We start from the raw sequence: 21,357 nt of genomic DNA on the forward strand, positions 1-21,357 counted from the left end.
CTCTTTCTAAACTTTGACTTGATAGACTTAATATATGTTTGGTTCAATGGTGGTCAAAATTGACTCAGATTGATTTGATTCTGTGTGAATTAATTTAAATTAAAGTGAGATGAATGTGATGTAATTTATACTTGAATACTTATATGTAAAACTTTTACTCAATTCTTGATGTTTGGATAGTTTCGGCCAACTAAAAGTTTGTTTTTACTATTTACATTGTCCTGAACCAAAACAAATATAAACCATATGTTTCAAACAAAAATTTAAAAATACTTATATTTGGATTATTGAATTTTTATGTTTGGATTTTAGAATTTCAACATATCAATTTTATCAATTTTTTTATAAAATTTGTAAAAAGTAATAAAATTTGATAGTTTTACTTATTTATATTTTAATTAAAGAACAAAATATTAATTCAAATAAGACTAAGGGGGTGTGGGGTGCAGTTAATGGGTGCTAGATGAAATTTCAAAAATTGAGGATGCCAATAATAGCCCATTTATTTTTTAAGTTTACGGCCCAAGAAGCCCAGTCTATATAACGCAAGCATTGAATTCACTAAAGAAAATGCAATGCAATATTGCAATGGATATTCATAATCTCAAACATTAATTTTCATAGTACCAAAAACCATTTTCATTGCTAGGAAACCATTTCTACCATATTGAACAACAAAGATAAACTAAAGAAAGAAAAAAAGTAACTCAGAAAAAAAAACAAGGAAAATGGGCACTATACAACGTATTAGAAATTGAAACTTGAAATTTACTAAAAATTCATCCTATGGAACAGGATAGGACTTGTTATGACACATGCATTTGTAAGCCATTGGACATGATTCAGCCTCTGCAAGTGATGCACAAACTAAGCTCACCATCACCAATTTGCACGGCGAACACGATCCGCATGCATGCGAACAATCGGGTAACCGTGATCCGGCTACTTCCATCGGCCGCCGCATATTTGCCACTTCATGATATGAATGTCCATGTCCTATTAAATTATCATGAAAAGTAACACAAACATGAAAATCAACACAAACATTTGACACATTAAAAAAAAAAATTGGAGACTTACGTGAATTTGAGTGGCTTATGTGCCTTGAAGAGGTGATGATTGGAACATAAAGTAAAAGAAGGAAAAATGCAACAGCATAGACCAATGACCTCTTCATTATGAATAATTTTGCTTGCGGATTCAAAGTGTTGTTTTATGAGATGTTGTTTTTGGTACATGGTGAATATTGTGAAGAAACCAAAAATATATATAGGTAGGAAAGAAAGCATTGAATTGAATCAGTTCACAGGCAAAAGGAGAGTGTGATAAGGGGTTGTCACATGAAAGAGGGTGCGAATGAGGATTACAGACACTTAGATCACAAGATTGTTTAAGCTTTTGTTGTTTGAAGGAAAGAAGAAAAAACAGTAAGAATTTAAAACGAGAGAGTTAAAAGTGTTTCTTTTACGTGATTGCTTGCTTGCTTGGTCAAGCACAAGTATATGTTAGGTAGCATAAATGCAGCAACAATTTTGCACTTACATTTTGTGTGCTATTACAATTTTTACAATTTAATGTGCTATTCAGTTCACATAATAAATTGAGCAACCGAGAGTTTGAAATGTGACTGCCATCAATACCTTCTCATCCCTCATATTTATAGGCCTAGGTAACATTTTTGTACATAGGCTTTCGATACCTAGGCATACTTTTTTAACACTTGATAAAAAGAAAACATCCTTAAAATGTTAAATAAGTAAACATTCATCCACAACCTAACAAGTCAAGTCAGGACACTATCCTTTTTCTCAAAACCTTAAGCTATTGAGTATATCGCCACCTTTCTAATATATTTAACATTTCTTGAATTCAACGCAAACAATTAAATATTTCAACCTTTTTTAAAAATTAGTTTCTGATCCCTTCATTTTTATTCTTTAAAGAAAAGTTTACTCATCCTTTTTCAAGATTACTTTTGTTTTCATTGGTGTTATAGATGTATTATTGTATATATTAATGTTTCGTGACAATTTCTTACTTCGACCACTTATTCAATTGAAATAATATAGGTGCATTTTAATTTTTTTTAAATTACATATTCTCACGGTTCAACTAAACAACCTTTGTGATATATGAAAGAGTGTCACGCTTCGAATCCAATCACCGACAACTTTATTTTTCTTTTATTACAAAAAGGGTGTGTTCTTTTCATTTCTATTTTAAAATAAAAATTAAACATATTTTTTACCAAACTTCATATTAACAACCGTAGTTAAATATCAAGACAATTCATCACGATTCCTCTTATCAGCCGTGATGAAATATTTTACCTATATAAATTTACTTAAGTTACTTCCGAACACGCTGCGCTCAAAGTGAAACACAAACTTCTCTCGCCTAATGTCAATCTCTCAAAACTCCATAATATATATACAAAACTTCAGCATAACTTCTCCGACTAGTATGAATCAAGGAAATGCGTCACAAATCCTTGCAAGATGAAAAAAGAAACTCATTTCTTTATCTTCATTTTTCACGAATCTTTTCAAGGGAAGGTACGTACATGAAATATTTTTCACCAGTCATTTTATGAGTTATGATGTTGTTGTTGTTTAAAATATTTGTCTTGTTTTTCTTGTGGAGAGTTTGGGGAGTATCAAGAGAAGAAATAAGTTAAATGTCTAGATGTGAGGGATATAGTAACTCTATGATTCACTATACTTCAAAATTGTTACAAGAGATTACGCTATGAGTTACAAAGAAATAGCCTTCAGAGTTCACAAACTAAGCCCTATTTTTTACCCCGAGTGTTTCTTAATCTCTCTAATTCTCAATATAATAATCACAAAAACTCAAGGAGTTTAAAGTGTTTCCTAAATCCATTCGATAAACTTAAAATGCTGCAAAACACCAAGAATATGATTCTAGGATTTCCACCCTTTAGTTTACACTATGATTGATACTTATTCTTGCTAAAAAAATCATTTGGTTAATCCCCCTGAAGCTAGTCAGGTGGGATCACAATAGTTAAAGGATTTTGGTGTTTTAGATTTATGGGAGGGATGAATAGCCATCATTCTTGGTGATTCAAGGTTTTTCATCTTCCTTCCTGCTTATTTTATTCATCGATCAAATCCCCCCTCTTTTTGTTTGGTTTCAAGGATCTATTTATATTACAAGCTTTGCCCCCTATGGATACTGAAGAGGCCTGATTTTTAATAGGATTTAGTAACCATTAACAATTCGTAATTGATTCCATCCTAAACCATTATGTAATGAATTCAACCAATGATTCTTCCAGGGACATCTTAACGGCTCTGACTTGGTCGGTCTTTTTAGAGCCCGAGGAATTGAGTCTGAGATGTGCACAAAACTCATTGTCTCGCCTCATAAAAATCATGGGATGAACATAATCCCCCAAAGCACGAGGCATGTTGGAGTGAAGTGTTTTGATTTTGTCCCAGATCATATAAACTTGTCATAAACGTATTTTAATAGAGTAAACTCCCTTTAAGTTTGTGGTTTTGAGGATGGATCAATTCGTGACGTATATTTGGGAATATTTACGATTTTGATGAAGGAGCTGGAGACCCCTGGTGGATTTGCGATGTAGAACCATCAGAGAGCCCATGTGGGATCTCGACCCGTTGGCATCGTAGAACCTGGTAGGTTCAAGACATAGATAAGTATGAGAGCCCCAATGGGATCTCGACATATTGGCGTCATAGAACTCGATAGGTTCTAGACATAGATAAGTCAGAGGGTCCAAGTGAGATCTAAACATGTTGATATTGTAGAACTCAATAGGTTCTAGACATAGAGAAGTTGGAGATCCCCAATGGAATCTCGACCAGTCGATGTCGTAGAACTTGGTGGGTTATAGACATAGAAAAGTCGGAGAGCCCCGGTGGGATGTCGACCTGTTGGCGTCATAAAACTTGGTAGATTTTAGACATAGAGAAGTCAGAGAGCCCTAGTGGGATCGCGACCTGTTGGCCTCTTAGAACTCGATAGGTTCTAGACATAGAGAACTCGGAGATCCCTAGTGGGATCTCGACCTATTGGCATCGTATAACTCGGTAGATTCTAGACATAGAGAAGTTGGAGAGTCCTAGTGGGATCCCGTCCAGTTGATGTCCCGTTTTAACTAAGGCAAGGCTTGTCCTTGTTATTAGAATTGTGATAACCCATGTGGGTAATATTAGTAGTAACAAAATCCTGTAAGACTCAGACGTTTATAGGTCGGAAAACTCCGAGTATATCTTGCTTCATTGATTACTTGACCCAAGTGAGTTGGGGTCCAATGCCCGTGAATCTTTGGTGTGATTAAAATCGGTGATCGTTCTCATCAGAGCATTAATTCATAATCGTTTTATCGTTAGTCATCCTTTATAGATGCATTTTGTAATGTTTGGATATTTTCCAAATCCTTTGACAATAATATTCGAGCCCTCATGAGATTGTTTAGTTGTAACCATGTTAGTCTTTTTAGAATTGCTATGCAACCCTAATGTGCTTTATCTTTTTTATAACAAACTATTAGTTCAACTGGAAATTAAATAGAATGGCTAGCCCCAAATGGATCTTAGATTAATTTTAGATGAGGTTTGTACCGTATAGATTCAAAGCCCTAGTGAGTCGAGCCTTACTATTTGATGGGTCTTATTATTTTTAACACAGATCGGCCAACCATGGGTGAATCATAGCGGATTCTGGTGTTTGGCCAATGATAAGTTTATCTGAACCGCTTAAGGCCAGAGGTACATTAACTAGGGTTTTTGTTTAAGGTCAGAGGTATGTTAACTTGATCAAACTATATGTATGTTAACTTAATCGAGATGCTAGAGGTATATTAACTTAGTTGAGATGCTAGAGGTATATTAACTTTAGCCGAGATGCTAGAGGTATATTAACTTTAGCCGAGATGCTAGAGGTATATTAGTTTGGGATTTTCGTTTAAGGTTAGAGGTATGTTAACTTGACCAGGCCAGAGGCTAGAGGTTCTTATTTACTTGACCGATTTTCCAGAAGTTCTTATTTACTTGGACTTTTTATCCGGTCAAGGGTTTCGATTAACATAACCCGGTCAAAGGTTCTTATTTACTTGACCGATTTGTCAGGAGTTTTTATTTACTTGGAATTTGATTCAATCAGAGGTTTAAATTAACATAACCCGATTAAAGGTTCTTATTTACTTGCTCGATTTTCCAGAGGTTATTATTTACTTGGACATTGATCCGATCAGAGGTTTCAATTAAAATAACTCGGTCAGAGGTTCTTATTTACTTGACCGATTTGTTCAATTCGTGTGACATATTGGTTTCTTTTAAATCATAATATCTAATGTCCTCTTATTGAAAATTCAAGTTCTTTGATAGGATATAATATTTTCCGACAACCGTCCTGTATAATTTTAAGAGTTAGAAAGGAGGGGGTGTCTCCCTCCCTCACAGGTGAAAGGAGCGAGACTCCTTACCTAAAGTAAATTCTTAATGAGTCATTCACTCTCCTTACAACGTAAATACTTATTTAAAGCATAAACTAATATATTTCAAGCCTCTTGTATTGTCAGAGACATTGTTTGATAAAAATCGTGCCTTTGACATTAGTTTCGCAAGCTAATACTTTAATGCTCATAACGCTGTTTGATAAGTTTTTCTCTATTGTTGATGACTCATTGTTATTTAGCATTTTTCATACTAACTCGATTTATCCTTTATATTAATGATACCACACCTACAATTTATAAATCTTCCATGGTGATCAGCTTTATCCGCCATATTAATTCGCTAAATGTCCTCGTTGGTTAGCTCGTCGAAACACGATAAAACACATTAGTATAGTAATTTAGTTATTCATATTACCATTCATCTTGCTCGAGTATAATAAATATAATAAGCAGTAATAATGCATAATACAGATTCTCTCCCGTAATAATGCATACAACTAACTGCGGTTTTAACTAAATTTATCTCAATAACTAATTTTCCATAACCCCTAGAACTAACAGTGTCATCACATAATTGATTTCCACTAACTCAATCTAACATGGTTAACTATGACAATCCCTCTGAATCCATATATAATCAATCCTGATTCCAATCATTGCTCCTCTTGAATCATCTTTCACTCATCATTAAAATCACTTTGCAATCTTTCTCTCATTCACTTTCAGAATCTCTCTCACATCACCACTCACACACAAGACTAAGAGAAACAATCTCACACGCGCACAATTCAACAAGAATTTAGAAGCAGCAGGAAGTAAAAGAGAAAAAGAAAAAGGAAGAATTGAACGCAAGAAGGAGGGAGAATTGAAGTTTATATGAGAGCTCGTCTTCGTCTTCATCTTCAATTACGTTGAATTCGATCTCCACCGAGACAGAACGTCGCCTCGAAGATAGGTACTCCATTCTCCATTTCGCTTCGTCCTTGACATCACCATGTAGTTCAAGGCGTAGGGAATCAAACCCCCCAATAGATTAGGCTTTGGTTCCATTAATTTAGGGTTTAATTTCAGAATTTAAGGAGTTAGGGTTCTTATGATTATGACTCGGTTAGGATGATTTAGCATGAATTGGAAGAAATTGACAACAGATTCAGGTATAGCTCACTGAAACAAAGACATTGATGTAGGAAGTGTTTTGTTTGGCCATCTGCCGCCGCCAAATGCGGTTTCCGGTGCGGCGAAGAAGGGTGCTCAGGCCAAGGTTTTCAGGTGAGGTATTTTTAGTCTTAACGTGTTATGAAGTTGAACTTAAACTCTGCTCTCTCTCATTTGTGTTGCACTTGGGCTTCATTCAACCCTAGGCCCACTGCAATTCATTTTGGCACCTATTTTTAACAATACACCCACCTTGCCAACATGGATCACGACAGCAATGGGCCTCAGTGCCTAGCCCACTGCAATTTGTTCTTTGCACCCAATTCGGGTTATATACCCCTGTTGAGCATGAAACACAAAAACTCGAGCCTGCTCAGCGCCCTATCCAACCAAAACACTTCTCACACCTATAGTTCAACTTCATACCCCTCCTCATTTTCTCATTATTTTTCCTTTTCTTCTTTCAATATTTTGTTTATATCTTATGCTTTTTTTTGCTTGATACATTATTAGCATGTTTTATGCTTTTAAAAAATAAAAAGATCATTTCCTTTTGCTTGAAAATAAAATTGGTTTAGTAATTAAAACTCAACTAGGTTTAATTGTATTTTGTAATTACTTTGAAATACTTTGAAAATAAAATGATTAATTAGGTTAATTGATTTTAGCTTCATTAATCCTATGAAATATGGTTCATATTAGATTCTAATCCACCCTTTTGATAAAAAAAAACCCTTTGACCATGATGATTCCATGTAGATCTTTTTGTTTATTTTGATCATGATCAATTTTAAACCTAGTTTCTAATTTGCATTCTTGTTGCATTCATTTCTTTCGCATGTTGCATGGTTGTGAATATTCTTGAGCTTATCATTGACACTTGATTGACTTTTTGGCATGATGCCATAGTATGCTTGTATGAATCTCTTCCCACTTCATGTATGGTGTATCATTCATTCCTCCATTGTGGGTAAAATGTCCCTCATTCCCATGAACAAATAATAGTGTAGGATTTACATTTCTTTACTGCTTTCTTTGCATGTTAACTAACAAGATAAAATCAAACCGATAAAAATAAATTTTCATAAGAATTAAACACACTTGATTAAACACCAAGTGCTTTTCAAAATCAAGTTTACTTGAAAGCAACGCGAGTGCTTGATCCAACATCAAGTATCTGATCCACTTCATTCCATTCTATTCTCACACTTCTATCTCATTCTCATTCCATTCACACCTTTCACAAGTAAAAAATTCCAAATAAGTGGTCCAACGTCCGGTCATTTTCAAAACATTTTCACAATAAACTCGAAGAGAAAAAATGAGGTATATGTACTTGTGCATAATATTTTCAAGTACTTGGGTTGTCTGTCGTATCTAGCTTGTCTTTCGATACTTTAGTTCCATTCAAAATACTTAACAATAAAATGAGTTCAATCTAGTGCTTTGAGAGTGAAAAAGAATGGTTAGGATGCCATTGTCCTCTCAACTCCCGAGTATTTGATTGTCGGGTACTTAGTCGGTGGTTAGATGCTTGTATCCCCTAAGTACCAACGATTAAACTCGCCAAACAAATTTCATAAACAAAAACTTTCAGGATGAAAAAGAGAGGTTAGGATGCAACTCTCCTCTCAACTCCCAAGTATTTAGGTTGTAGGTCGTACTTAACTTGTGGTCTGATACTTGTCTCCTACTCTAAAATCAACAAAAGCTCATCAAATTCAACTTTCCGCCTTATGGCATGCAAAACCTTTTCACAAATGACATGTTTCTCCCGTTCTATCACTGTATGATGAACGCTTAAGTCTCTCATGCGCGAGCATACAAATAACGTTTAACTGCTAGAATGCGACTCAAGCACGTTCTTTCTACCGCAAACAAACAAATGCTTAAGTCTCTCATGCACGAGCATCCAAGCAACGTTAACTGCTAGAATGCGAACGTTAACACTGTCTACTAAAAACAACCAACACACACTCATTTTCTACTCGAAACTACAGAGTTCTAATTTTCTTATTGCACTATAAGAATACGTAGGTACGAGATTGTAAGATCTTGGCGAACACACTAATTTATAACTTATTTTTTTCCCTTAAACCAATCGCAATTAACCTTCAGATATCAACACCCATATGGTTTCCGTTGAGTACAACGAATGTGAGAGTTGCTAATACCTTCCTCTTGCATAACCGACTCCCGAATTCGCTTTTGGCTGCGATAACCATTCTTTTAGAGTTTTATCGATATTTTTCCTTTACTTTGAAATAAATAAAATCTGATGACGACTCTATATTTTTCACGGCGTGATAGTAGTCAAACTATCAATAAGTTTTGTATTTTTATCATATTATTATTACACATGATTAATCTTTAAGCTATTGAGCAGGTCATGTTTTAAAAAAAATAGTTTTACTCATTTCACCTCCTAATTATTCAAATATATCAAAATATTAAGGGAAGAATATTTTTTATAATGTATTTTTTCTTCGGATAAACCTCTTGCATTTTAGGCGATAAATTAAGCATATCATAATTTCAAAACATCAGCCATCAAACTCTACCAAAATTAACAAGTGCCTAAATTTAAGGAGACAGAGATTTAGAAACCACAAAACATGTTTATGGTAAAACCTTGTCCATACATACATAACAAAATCCTTACCCAATACAAGTCTTAAAACAAACAAACTAACTAACATAGAAATAAATGTAAAATTTCAAAAGGATTAATCAATGTTAATCACCCAATGAACAATCACCTTCATCATATTTACCATGAAATCTAATTATTATACTCCCAACAGTTACGAAGCATTACATGATCATAGAAGACACCATCCCCTCGAAGGCTCAGGTTGTGGATTCCTAAGGTGTTGTTGTTTCTGCCTAAGTTGTTGTCGATGCTGTATTTGCTGCATCTGTCTAATAATTTTCATCATAGTGGCAATTATTATAGCCTTCTATTATTTTCTTCAACCACACATACCTACCTACAACGTTGAAAATCTTGATGTAATAGGTTTCGATCTACAAAACAACAATAAGCTACACACTGACATTAATGTTGTTATGAAAGCAGTGAATCCAAATGCAGGCATTGGTTTGGATTATTTAGAAAATGAAGTTAGTATATCGTATTCCGGAACCATAATTTCTGTGGGGCAATTTCAACCTTTCTTGCAAAAAGAGAAAGAAATAACAAATTTTAATGTGACATTGAAGGGAGATAGTGATTTTGATCCTACAATGCAAAATAAACTGTTGCTAGATCAAAATTTAGGAAATATTCCTTTGTTAATAATGGTGAAGGTTCCTGTTAGGATTGTGATTGATGAAATAATTCATCTTAGGAAAGTTGTTGTTGATGTGAATTGTTCATTGGTTATAGATCAGTTGAAACAGAACAAAAAGCCTAACATTTTGAAGAAAGATTTCAGTTATGATATCCGTATGTGAAGAGATGTTTCTCTTTTCTAAATTTGTATATATATTTTCTTTCGAAGAAGTCTAAATTTTTTAATTCATAGAACTCATATTTTTGGCTAATGAGAAACCTTAGACTTAGTGAATGATAAAAAGTTCTGCATGGAAGATATCTAATGAGTTTGCAATGAATCCAAAGAATTAAGTATCCACCTTAAATAGTGCATGAGTAATTGATGTTTGTAAAAATAATTACAGATCCACCTTAAATACCTCAAACTAGGGTGACTCCAAATATTCATTAAAATAGTTTTAAATTAATTATTCTTACTATAATCAAGACCGACTTAATATGTTATGTGGTTTAAAGCGAACATTAAAATATATTAGAAAAAATTAAAATTAAATTTTACAAAATATTGTATAAGAAAATTTAAAAATTGTATCGATTATTTATATGTATTTAAAATTATATATGATCGTTGTAGACGTGAAAAAACTGGTATAAAATTTGGTTATCTTGATGAGATGTGATCTAGTTTGGACTTGAATAAACTTTATTATCAGATTTGATTATCTTGGTGAGATAGCAAGTTCTAACAGCTAGTTGTTTGCTGATGCTTTGATTGGCGTCGGAGATGGAACCTGCAAATACTCTGACCCCAAATAAGTAATTGAATGACGTAGAAGGGAGTATTTTAGGTTTTTAAGAGTGTATATCTTCATTTGATGTTATACTACCTCTTTTTATATGATGAGGTTACATGATCTTACAATTATATTGCCTTTGAACAGTTGGATATTTGCCTTTCTGACTGATTTTTAGAGGAAAATATATGTATAAATACTTGAATGCTATGTGTTTCTCCCCTTTCACCCTTTTATTATTCATGTAGTTCTTTCTCATGTTTAGAGTGTTATTGCTTTCTTATCTATGAAGTGTTATTATTCTACCTTCAACCTTCTCTAAGTTCCTTGTTGGTAACTTCTATTCATCCACTACTCTTTTGCATTTCATTGGACATCATATCAAATAGTTTTGTGGGGTAGCATGAACTTCCCATATTTCTATTTCCCCCTTTCTTTGTTTGATTAAGGTTTTATGATGGTTGTTATTGTTTGATTTTTTTGTGTAACAGTAATTATGTCAATTTTTCTTCTCATACAAAGTCAAGTGGTGAGCAAGTAGGATGATTACCTTTCTCGAATATCACTATTCTTTATGTGTGATTAGCTAAAATGGTTCATGCCATTGATTATCCTTATGATCCTATAATCGATCAAGAGAAACACCATTTGCATTCTTGGGTAAATGAAGTTTACTTGGATACTCCTTTGGTGTACTCTAATTCGACAAAATTGGAAAAATACAAGGTGGTTAAATAAGTTGGAAAGTTAACATCCCAACTTTTGGTGATATAATTTTTCAAGAGTTTCATCACCATTTCTTCTCGATGTTTGACGTTGTCTTCGGGGAAATGGGTTTCTTTCTCCATTTTACTACCTTCTAACAGAAAATTCTTCGTTATTTGGCGGTGGCGCTCTCACCATTGCACCTTAATTGTTGGCATTTATTATAGTTTTCCAATGAGTTTATCAATACTTGGGAAGAAAAGCATTTTTGAAAGTCTTCTTTAGTATTTTCTCAATTCTTGGGAAAGTTCTTCATCCCCATATGACCTAATCCACTCTAATTAGTCCCCTAAGATGTTTGAAGTCTTTATCGAGTCTATAAAAACTTTTAAGTTTCCTACATAGAAGGTTCCTTGTTGTTGTTTATCCTCTTACTCTCGAGGCTCACTTGAATACATGTGACTTCAAGGATAAGGTTGGCCACGCGGTTTGTGAACCTATAAGTTCCCTTGATGTTGGAATCAAAACATTTTTTATCCCACAAAAACAAACCTTTATTTTAAGACGTCAGACTTTTATACCATAGGGAGATGTCTCTCTATCATCCAAGTTTTTGTTGGAGACTTCAACCAGATGTCTTTCTTTGATTGTAATTCTAAAGGGAAAAAAAAGGTTTAAGTGTCAGTATATGGACACAACCTCTGGTTTTACCACAAATTGGGATGATACAAAGGTTTTACTGGGAGTGTTTGACGATCTTCTTTGCTTTGTGCTTTAAGTTTATCTTTAGATTATTAACTTCTTTATTTTTCTATACATGGCATGGCTACTACGGAAAAAAATTAAAGCCTACAAGAATTCTCATGTCCAAACTCTTTCCAAGGACTCTCTTGCAAAAACTAATCATGATGCTCTTATAGTATAGGAGGTTAGAAGGCATTTGGTTGCAGTGGTTGATATAACAATGTCTCATTCACTGATTACTTCCCTTGTTGTTTCCTTCACTCGTGCCTCCCAAAAAAAAGGAAAAATTCAGCTCTAGAGGTATATGAAGAAGGGAAGTTCATGTCGGGTTTTACTATACCCCTTCTCACTTCTCCATATAAGCTCTTATAATTGATCCCTAACTTAAGACCCTCGGGACGCCAAAAATCCTTTGTTGAATATGTTATTATTTGGCCAAGGTGATGATCTTAACCAGCTCCATGCTCATCATAGACCAAGAGTGTTGAACCAAGGAGGAGAAAAATTTGGTTTAGAGATAAAGCTTTGGAAAAAGAGATGGAGGCGGCCTCTCGATCTAGAGATTCTTTGGTGGTGAAGCTGAACATAACGAATGATAACTTGAAGGATTGAAGATGGCCAATGAAAACTTGAATACAACTGATGAAGGATTAAATATGGTCAAGTCGGATTTGGAAAGTGAAAAAGAGAAGTTTTTTCTCAAAGAGAGCCAAGAGTCTATGAAGAACAAGTTGGTTGAAGTCGAGATGGCGGTAGAGATTGTCACAAGTCATAAAACAACTCTAGAAAGAGCTTTTGATGAGGATAAGGTTTCCCTTATCAGTGATGTAACGGTCATTGACCACGAATCGTTCAAAAAATTTGTCCATAAAGTTGTCTTCTATAACCTCGAAGTTCTTTTGAACATTGAAAAAGCCATCCTTGAGAAGTATATCGTTGATGGGAAGTTGGTCGTTACTCATGTTGATTATCTCGACTTGCTTCATTTTTTATGGGCCATGAATTATATTTCGACCTTTATTTATAACTTAAATATTATTTCATTAGGAAACCAGAATTGATTGGTGAGTTAGTGGTTGCGATGAAAAATAAAGGATCGGAGTTTCTAGTACGGTGGAGAAGAGTGAATGGAAATTAGATTTGAAAATGGAGTACCTTAAAGTGGCACGCTTTCCCTTTATTTTATAGTGCGGTTATAACAACTTCTTTTTTTTTTAGAGGTGTAATGCGGAGAGTCGTTGGATGCATCTGGGGCTTGGATTTCCTGTATTCTCCTATAATGTGATTCTCATGTGGTGCGAATATTCTAGATGAATGGTAACCTCTTTCGAGTGGTCGTCTAGTGACCAGTATGGTCGGTCCAAAACAGTTGCCCCCCAAATCCTTGTTTATGTGCGGCAATGTAAGGATTTGTTGTATCTACCTTGTTTGTCGACCATTCTTTTTAGCTGCTTTGGGAGATTAAGAGGAGGCATTATCGATTCTTATGAATCCGCGCTTTTAATGCCCCGTGCTTCAAATGTATTTTCGGAGATACCCTTATAATGACTCTTAGGAACCGAAACACTTGAGTGTTGCGTGCAAGTGACTTGAAGCGTTGACAAGATTTATTATGCCATCACACGACTTTTGAAGAGTCAATTTGTCAATTCTTTGAGGTATTTTCTGTTTTATTATTATTTCATTTCCTTCTATGTGTTCTAGAGAAAATGTCTGCACTTCGTGGGTGAATTCTTTTTAGTCTTCAATTATTTCTATCTTCTCCTGAGAGAGTAATCTTGATAGGGAATTTTTAAATGTTGGTCCATCTTCGGATTAAGATGTCTTGATCTCGGGTGGAAATGAAAGAATTTACAACAAGTATGACAGTTGTGTCATCCCTTTCTATGTATGCATTTTCTCGATCCTGAATCTTTGAATATCCTTTAATGACTTCGAAATTGAGATTCTAAAACATCCACCCGATGGCAATTATGTTTATTCATTTTGAGAACTTATAATCCCTACCATGTTGTATTATTGTAGACATATAATGATGGCATATAACTAAATCTTGGGTTGAATGAGATTGTGTTTATGCTTTAATCGAAAGTCAGATGGCATTATTTAAGTAGCGGTAGCCGCACGTTTTAAAAACTAAATGGTATGTGGTAGTATTATTTAAACAGAAATGATATTTCTAAACCACTTTTTTACACTTACACCATAAATAATATCTTTTTAATTTTTTATTATTAAATTCTCTCTCCTACTACATCTATATGTATCTTTTCTTTATATTTTAATAGATATAAATGTATTTGAAATATTATAGTAATAAATATTTTTTTTATAAAAATATAAAAACTATTATTATTATTTTTAAAATTAATATGATTAATCAATTATATATTTTTATTAATCAATATCTTATATTTTATTAACCAACTTTATTTTATTATAAAAAAATATTTTTAATATCTGAATGTTTATTAACCACTTTCATCACTCAATTAACCAACTTTTTATATTTTATTAACCAATTTTATTTTACACTAAAAATTATTTTAAATAGTTGGGTGTTAATTAACTAGTTTTATCGCTTCATTAACTAATTTTTTATATCTTATTAACCAATTTTGTTTCCCTATTTAAAATTACTATTCACAAATATTATTCACAAGATACTGTTTATGGTACTGTTCATAACACTGTTCATAAAATATATATTTTTATTAAAAAAACATTATTCACCATATAAATACGGTGAACAATGTATACAGTGTAAGTATTGGTGTATAAAGTGGGTGTATGAATAACATTGTTGTTATTTAAACCAAGGTATTGATACTGCCGTGCACATGTTTTTGTATTTATAAGCATGATTCTTTTTATTTATAACAAACTTCAAGGACACTAGCTAAAAATAATGAAAATGAATTCCATAACGGAAATTGTGACTAATTCAAAGTTACATCATTGTTTCATCTTATTGTTTGAAAATATAAGCTTGATGAGGGTGGTAACAAAACAACCTCCAGATAAATAATTTAACACCAATTTTTCAGAAATTTAATATTTGATTTTTTTCGGTATTGTTGTTACCTGTATTGGAAGTACGATTTTAAAACCGATTTTAAAAAGTATAGTAAATCGATTTAACACCAATGATAAACTGTTGTTATAAGTGTTACATATTGGTGTTAAAACTAACATTCGACACAGGTGTAAATGCTTATAAATCATACCTATTTTTTTTAAAAACCGATGTTAAAGTTTAAGAGAGTAGTTTGATTAGAAACCAACTTATGATACATGTTTTTACCTAAAAAAAGATGTGAATATATATATCGTATCATTTTTCTTCAAATTGGGTGTGAAAAGTTTAATGGAATTATTTGGTTTTAAACTCACATCTACTTTTCCCCCTCAAATTAGGTGTATAAACTTTTCTTATAATATTTGTATAACGTATGTATAAACTTTTCTTATAATATTTGTGTAGTGTATATATAAAATTTTCTTATAATGTTTGTATAGCGTATGTATTACACATGTTATTTATTAAAGTTAGTGTTATAAATGCCATCAAGTGTGATTTTATTTTAAATAAACTATTAGCAAATATTATTCTCTAAAATGGTTAGTGCTATGAATGACGAGTGTGATTTGATTTTAAATGAACCATCAACAAATATTATTCTCTAAAATGGATGGGAAAAATACATACATAATTGTTTTGTTTTATATCAAGTTGAGGTCGCATAATGGATGGGAAAAATACATACATAATTGTTTTGTTTTATATCAAGTTGAGGTCGCATATGACATCTGCAAATTTTTTATTATTGATTCAATTAATCAAAATTAAACTCACAAATTTTGGTTTAAATTTAACAAATTATTTCAAAGAGTCTAAATCCAAATTTAAAAACAAAATTATGTTAAAAAACAATGTTAATTAATAATTCAACATTAATTATTATAAAATGTCATCTTGTATCGAATTTCCTGTTTGTTTCACTTTAAGTTGATGTTATTCTTTAACTATTTGCAAAAAGAATTGAGTCCAAAGTTGTCGGATATTATTAATAACTTCCTTATCATATGATGATGGATCACCATATATCTACAAATACAAATAATTGAATAAATTAAATGAGAACATACAAATAATTGAATGAAATAAATGAGAACATGTTAAAACACGAAGTAATGTGATTTACATATTAAACATTAAAATCTTTTGTTATTACCTCATGTAATCCTCGAAATATACTCATCGTAATAATGTCATGCATAATTTTCATTACATAATAACCAGAAGCTCAACTATTGTCTTGTTGATATATATATATATATATATATATATATATATATATATATATATATATATATATATATATATATATATATATATATATATATATATATATATATATATATATATATATCATATGAAATATCAATAAATTTAAAACAATTAACTTATCTTATCTTGCTAGATATAAAATTAGACTTTTTATTCATAACACAACTTTTTAGGATGTTATAAGCTCTCATAGTCCTAATAAAAAATATTTAATAAAATTCTAAGGTATAAAGTCCTTATATATTGAATTTTATTTATTTTTATTTCCTAAAGTTAAAATCCGTTGGAAAATTCACTATTTCGTGCGGATTTTCTTTCAAAATTTCTTACGGATTTTAAATTTAAAGATTAAAACCAAAATGATTTTAAAATTTAGGGATTATTTCCCAAAAAAAAATACATGAATTCAAAAAACTATTTAATATATATCTAATTATGTTTAGTAAATATATAAACCTAAACAACAGATAAATCTCAACATAAATTATTATTATATTTGTTGTAGAAAATAAGAAAATTAAATAGCATTTAATTCTTATTATTTTCATTACTGTTTGGTTTTTGGTCTAGATTATTATTACTTTTTAATTCTTTTTTCAATGAGGCAATAATTAAGGTTAAATATTTGTAACTAATTAAAATATGTGTGACTAAGGTTAAATATGAAATTAATCACTGGTTTATTAAATAATATGTAAGTCCAAATTTCCACGCTCCTATTTTTCTTTGGGGGTAGAGTCCACAATTATATAAAGTAAATGTGAAAAACATAATTAGTTACTGAAAAACAATTAGATTTTATTCATCTAGCCTCACAATTTTAATTTTAATTCTTTTTATTTATTTACTTTAATTATTTATGAATTTTTATTTATTAATGTTGATTATAATATTTTATTTTATTAAGGATCGTATCAACTCAAAATTTTGTATATGTAATTCGGAACTAAAAGAAATAAAAGATTTCATGTTTTAATTAAACCATAAAAAGAGGATTTTAGATAAATTTATTAAAAATATATTTGAAAATTTAGATAATTTTTCTGTCCAATAAATAAGTTAAAAGTATAGAAATTAATAAGTATATATATAAATAAAAATAAAAACAATAATTTATTAGTAGAAATTAAAGATATAAATAGAGTTAAATTTTTTGATAATAATGAAAATCTAAATGGTAACTTATTTGTAAAAGACGGTTAATATGAATTTTAAATAGTACCGATAGAATAATGTTATCTATAATAATTAAAGTTGATAAAAATTATTTAACAACAATGATATTTCAATAAAGATGAAATTGATTGATTTTATTATCAATTGAATATAAATATTAAAGAAATTGATAATGATAATTATTTTTGTAGGAATTGATAACTTTGATTTAATACATGATTTTGCATGTTAATAATTTATTTAGTTTAATTTTTCTTAAATTTTTTATGAATTACTTAAATTTTTTTCATATATTTGTCCGAGGCCTCAATATCCGTTGGACCAACACATTTGATCTATTTTTATTCTAACAAATTTGAAATTTGTAAAGTATAAAATTTTGTGGAAAATTCAAATTTTAAGTTTTTTAGTTTGCATGTCAAAAATTCAATTATCTATTTATTAGGGAGTAGAGGTAAAAAAAATTCACTTCCATAGTTCTGAAGTTCTGGAACCTATAAAATTATAGAGGAAGAAAAGCTTTGCATGACAGGACAAGGGATTTTGTAAACATTCTATCTATACAATTTTTTTATAAAAAATGAAATAATTGGAAAGCAATTATATTCTACATAATAAAGAAAATAAATTATTAACTATCATATGTTAATTCAAAAATGGAGGTTTAAATTTGAATATTTTGCATAATCAAATTTAAAACTCCATACCTCACGTGTTAGTTCAAATTGATAATTATTTCTTCGATTTCGTTGGAATACTGTAGAAATTGTATATATGACTAATAAAATAAAGATGTATTACATAAACAAATCAAAATAAAATAGTGTTGACTGTTTCTAACATAAATTACAGAATTAAAACAAAACCAATCATATGATTTCAAATAGTATATTGCATATCAAATGGTTGATGAAAGCCGTTGGTGATCAAATTCATTAACTTAATTGCACTGCAGAGTTAAATGTTACTGTTGAAATGCGAGGAAAAGAACACAACAGGTGTGGCAAGCGGGAGAGAACAGTGATTATGTGCAAATAAATCAACAAATCCAGATATATTCTAATTCGATAGTAAAAAATTGATCAGCAAATCTAATTTAAAGAAAGATTGAAATCTAAAATAAAGGGATTACGTTTGTGATTATTCAAAATTGATTTTAAGAAAGTTTTTGATTCTGAATATTTTTTGAGAGAATTTTTCAAGTTTGATTGATTGAGAGAAAAATTGAAAGAGAAAATGTAGTTGTAAATCATTAGTAGTAAAATCCTATTATGAAAGCATAAGGATTTTTATGTGATATGCAGCTTCATATTTTACGAGCAAAGAGTTTACAAAAACACAAATTTTCTAAAGCGCGGATATAAAGCAAACTTTTCTAAATTTTACGGCAATTTTAATTATTTATTTATTGTGTATATATTTTTTCAAATAAAATCAGATAAAGACTTAAATTTTGATACCACATTAAATATTTTTAAAAGCATATATATATATATATATATATATATATAGACTTGCATTATCTTTTACTAGATTTCCACTAGTTTTATTTAAAAAAAAAAAAAAAGTTATTTGAAAAGTTTTCTTATTTCACTGTTGCTTTTTAACCGTAACCCTGAGCTTTGAATTTCTCTAAGGGTATTTGCGGGTAGTATGTGGTCCAGGTCGTAAGTCCAGATAGGTGAGGCAGTAAACTCGTTGGTTTAGCACATTGTAGTTGCCGTTAAAAAAACAAACAATAAGGGGGAGGATAGAGATAGATAGTGGGTGAGAAACCTGAAGAATAACTAGTTCGATTAAATAAAGCTATTTGTATAAATATTGTTTTGAAACCATATCTCAAATCATCAAGGCTTTTAGCGAATTAGGATGTAGTTCACGGAGTAAAATTAATAACCGAACCTTAGTTCCTGCTACCTTAAATAATGATAAAATTGAATTAGATCAAGATACCTTCCAAAACCAAGAATTAGAAATTCAGGAAATGGAAAATAGATTAGTTAACTGGTCTATGCCAGAAATTAAATTTAAAGAAATATATAAAATTGGTACTTTTGATTTTAAAAGTCAAAAGATTATTCATACTGTTGAATCCGCCACGTGTGTTAGTAACAAGCATGAAACTATTAATTTGTTAAATAAAAAATTATTAGAAACACATTATAGAGAAGGTTATCTCTATATCCATCTAGGATTAATTCAGATAGCTATAAAACCATTACACAAACTAGGGTTAAACACCCCTATATTGCTAGTTCTTCGAGACACTAGAATTAAAGACTTTCATAATTCAACTATTGCTATAGTTGAATCAAATCTTAACGATGGTCCAGTCTACTTTAACTGCCATCCCAATTACTCTATGAGCTTGGCTGATGAATTCACTAAGAATTCGTTAGTTATATACGTCCAGGGTCTAAGTGATAATTTTAATCCTGGAGTTGTCAATATTGACGTTATTAGTAGAATTACCTACAAAGTCTCTAATGTTAATTATGATTTTAAATCACTCAAAACTACTCCAAGAAATGAAACTTGTATTATTGAAGCAAATCTTAGCAGGTCCAATGTTATGATCCCAAAAAGACTGACTGCTTCGGATATTATAGAAAAATTCCCTCAAGAATGGATATTACAGGATATGGTTAAATCTGAAAAGATTGAGGCCAGAACTATTAGAGATGTTATCCAAGATATTGATGGATCTGTCGGGATCAGGATGAATAGAAGCCAATCCTACCGCTATCGTCAATCTAGTAGTATTGGGTCAACATCTAGTGTTAGACATTCAGTTGATTCAACAATTAGGGTAAATCTTGCAGGAGTAAACTTTGCTCCTACAATTCCCCAGCCGCTATACTCTGAGAGGACCTCTAGGTCACCCTCTCCAACTGAATCCCAAATACTAGGTGTTATTACAAATGACGACCCCTTTGTCATAGACAAAACTTGGATTAGAGCTGACTTTGAGGCCATTTATAATTTAGAAAAGAGAAATTGGTATTTCTCAAATTTCTCTAAAGATCAGACTCAAATGTATTTGCAAAAATTTTATAGGTTTCTAGAAACACATGAAATTAATATCTATTTCTTTACATGGTTTGAATTACTTTGTCTAGAAGAAGAGATAGAAAACCCTTTTGCTGTTAAGATGTATTTAGATGCTAATGTTAGGATAAGTACCAGATGGAAAACTTCTAGGAAAGAAATTATAGAGTCGGTTCATCCACCATTGGAAGCTATTAGAATTACCCCTTCTAAAGAGAACATAGAAATAAAAGCTTCACCATTTAAATCGATAGCTAATCCTGTAGATCAGAGAAAAGACATTAATAATTTGCATAGTCAGATTAACTATTCAAACCAAATACTTCACACTATGTCCCAACAATTAGATAGGATAGAAAACTATATTCCTCAACCTAAGGATGTTAAAGATTATAAATTGGATCCTATCCGACCTATTTATCAATACCATACTCCTTCTAACCAAGAGTTGAAAGGAATGAGTTTAGGTCGTGATACTACTCATAAAATAGAGGAATTGGTTACTAAATTAAAATCCTTAAACATAGAAACTTCTTTAGAAGAGATAAATACTTTATCTCGAGACGAAGAATACGACAATATGGTGAGTAAATTAGGCGGAAGAGCCCCAAGACCTAAAACCCGAAACTATTATCCTAGGCCTTCATTTGCTGATGTG

General features: G+C 31.2%; 2 protein-coding genes across 2 annotated transcripts; one reads left to right on the top strand and one right to left on the bottom strand.

Moving 5' to 3' along the window:
- Positions 1–560: 560 nt before the first annotated feature.
- LOC127083414 (protein EPIDERMAL PATTERNING FACTOR 1) lies at positions 561–1,351 on the bottom strand. The gene is made up of 2 exons (XM_051023725.1): positions 1,081–1,351; positions 561–996 (listed from the first exon to the last, which is right to left on the bottom strand). Exons 1-2 carry the CDS (start codon positions 1,175–1,177, stop codon positions 785–787), a joined length of 309 nt encoding a protein of 102 aa, XP_050879682.1. The 5' UTR covers positions 1,178–1,351; the 3' UTR covers positions 561–784.
- A 4,563-nt stretch (positions 1,352–5,914) lies between these two features.
- On the top strand, positions 5,915–10,885 carry LOC127086866 (NDR1/HIN1-like protein 6). Its single transcript, XM_051027682.1, has 2 exons — positions 5,915–6,404; positions 6,637–10,885. Exon 2 carries the CDS (start codon positions 9,380–9,382, stop codon positions 10,058–10,060), a length of 681 nt encoding a protein of 226 aa, XP_050883639.1. The 5' UTR covers positions 5,915–6,404; positions 6,637–9,379; the 3' UTR covers positions 10,061–10,885.
- The last annotated feature ends 10,472 nt before the right edge of the window (positions 10,886–21,357 follow it).

This window comes from Lathyrus oleraceus, chromosome 5 (assembly GCF_024323335.1).
Source record: "Lathyrus oleraceus cultivar Zhongwan6 chromosome 5, CAAS_Psat_ZW6_1.0, whole genome shotgun sequence".
In the NCBI taxonomy this organism is placed as follows: domain Eukaryota; kingdom Viridiplantae; phylum Streptophyta; class Magnoliopsida; order Fabales; family Fabaceae; genus Lathyrus; species Lathyrus oleraceus.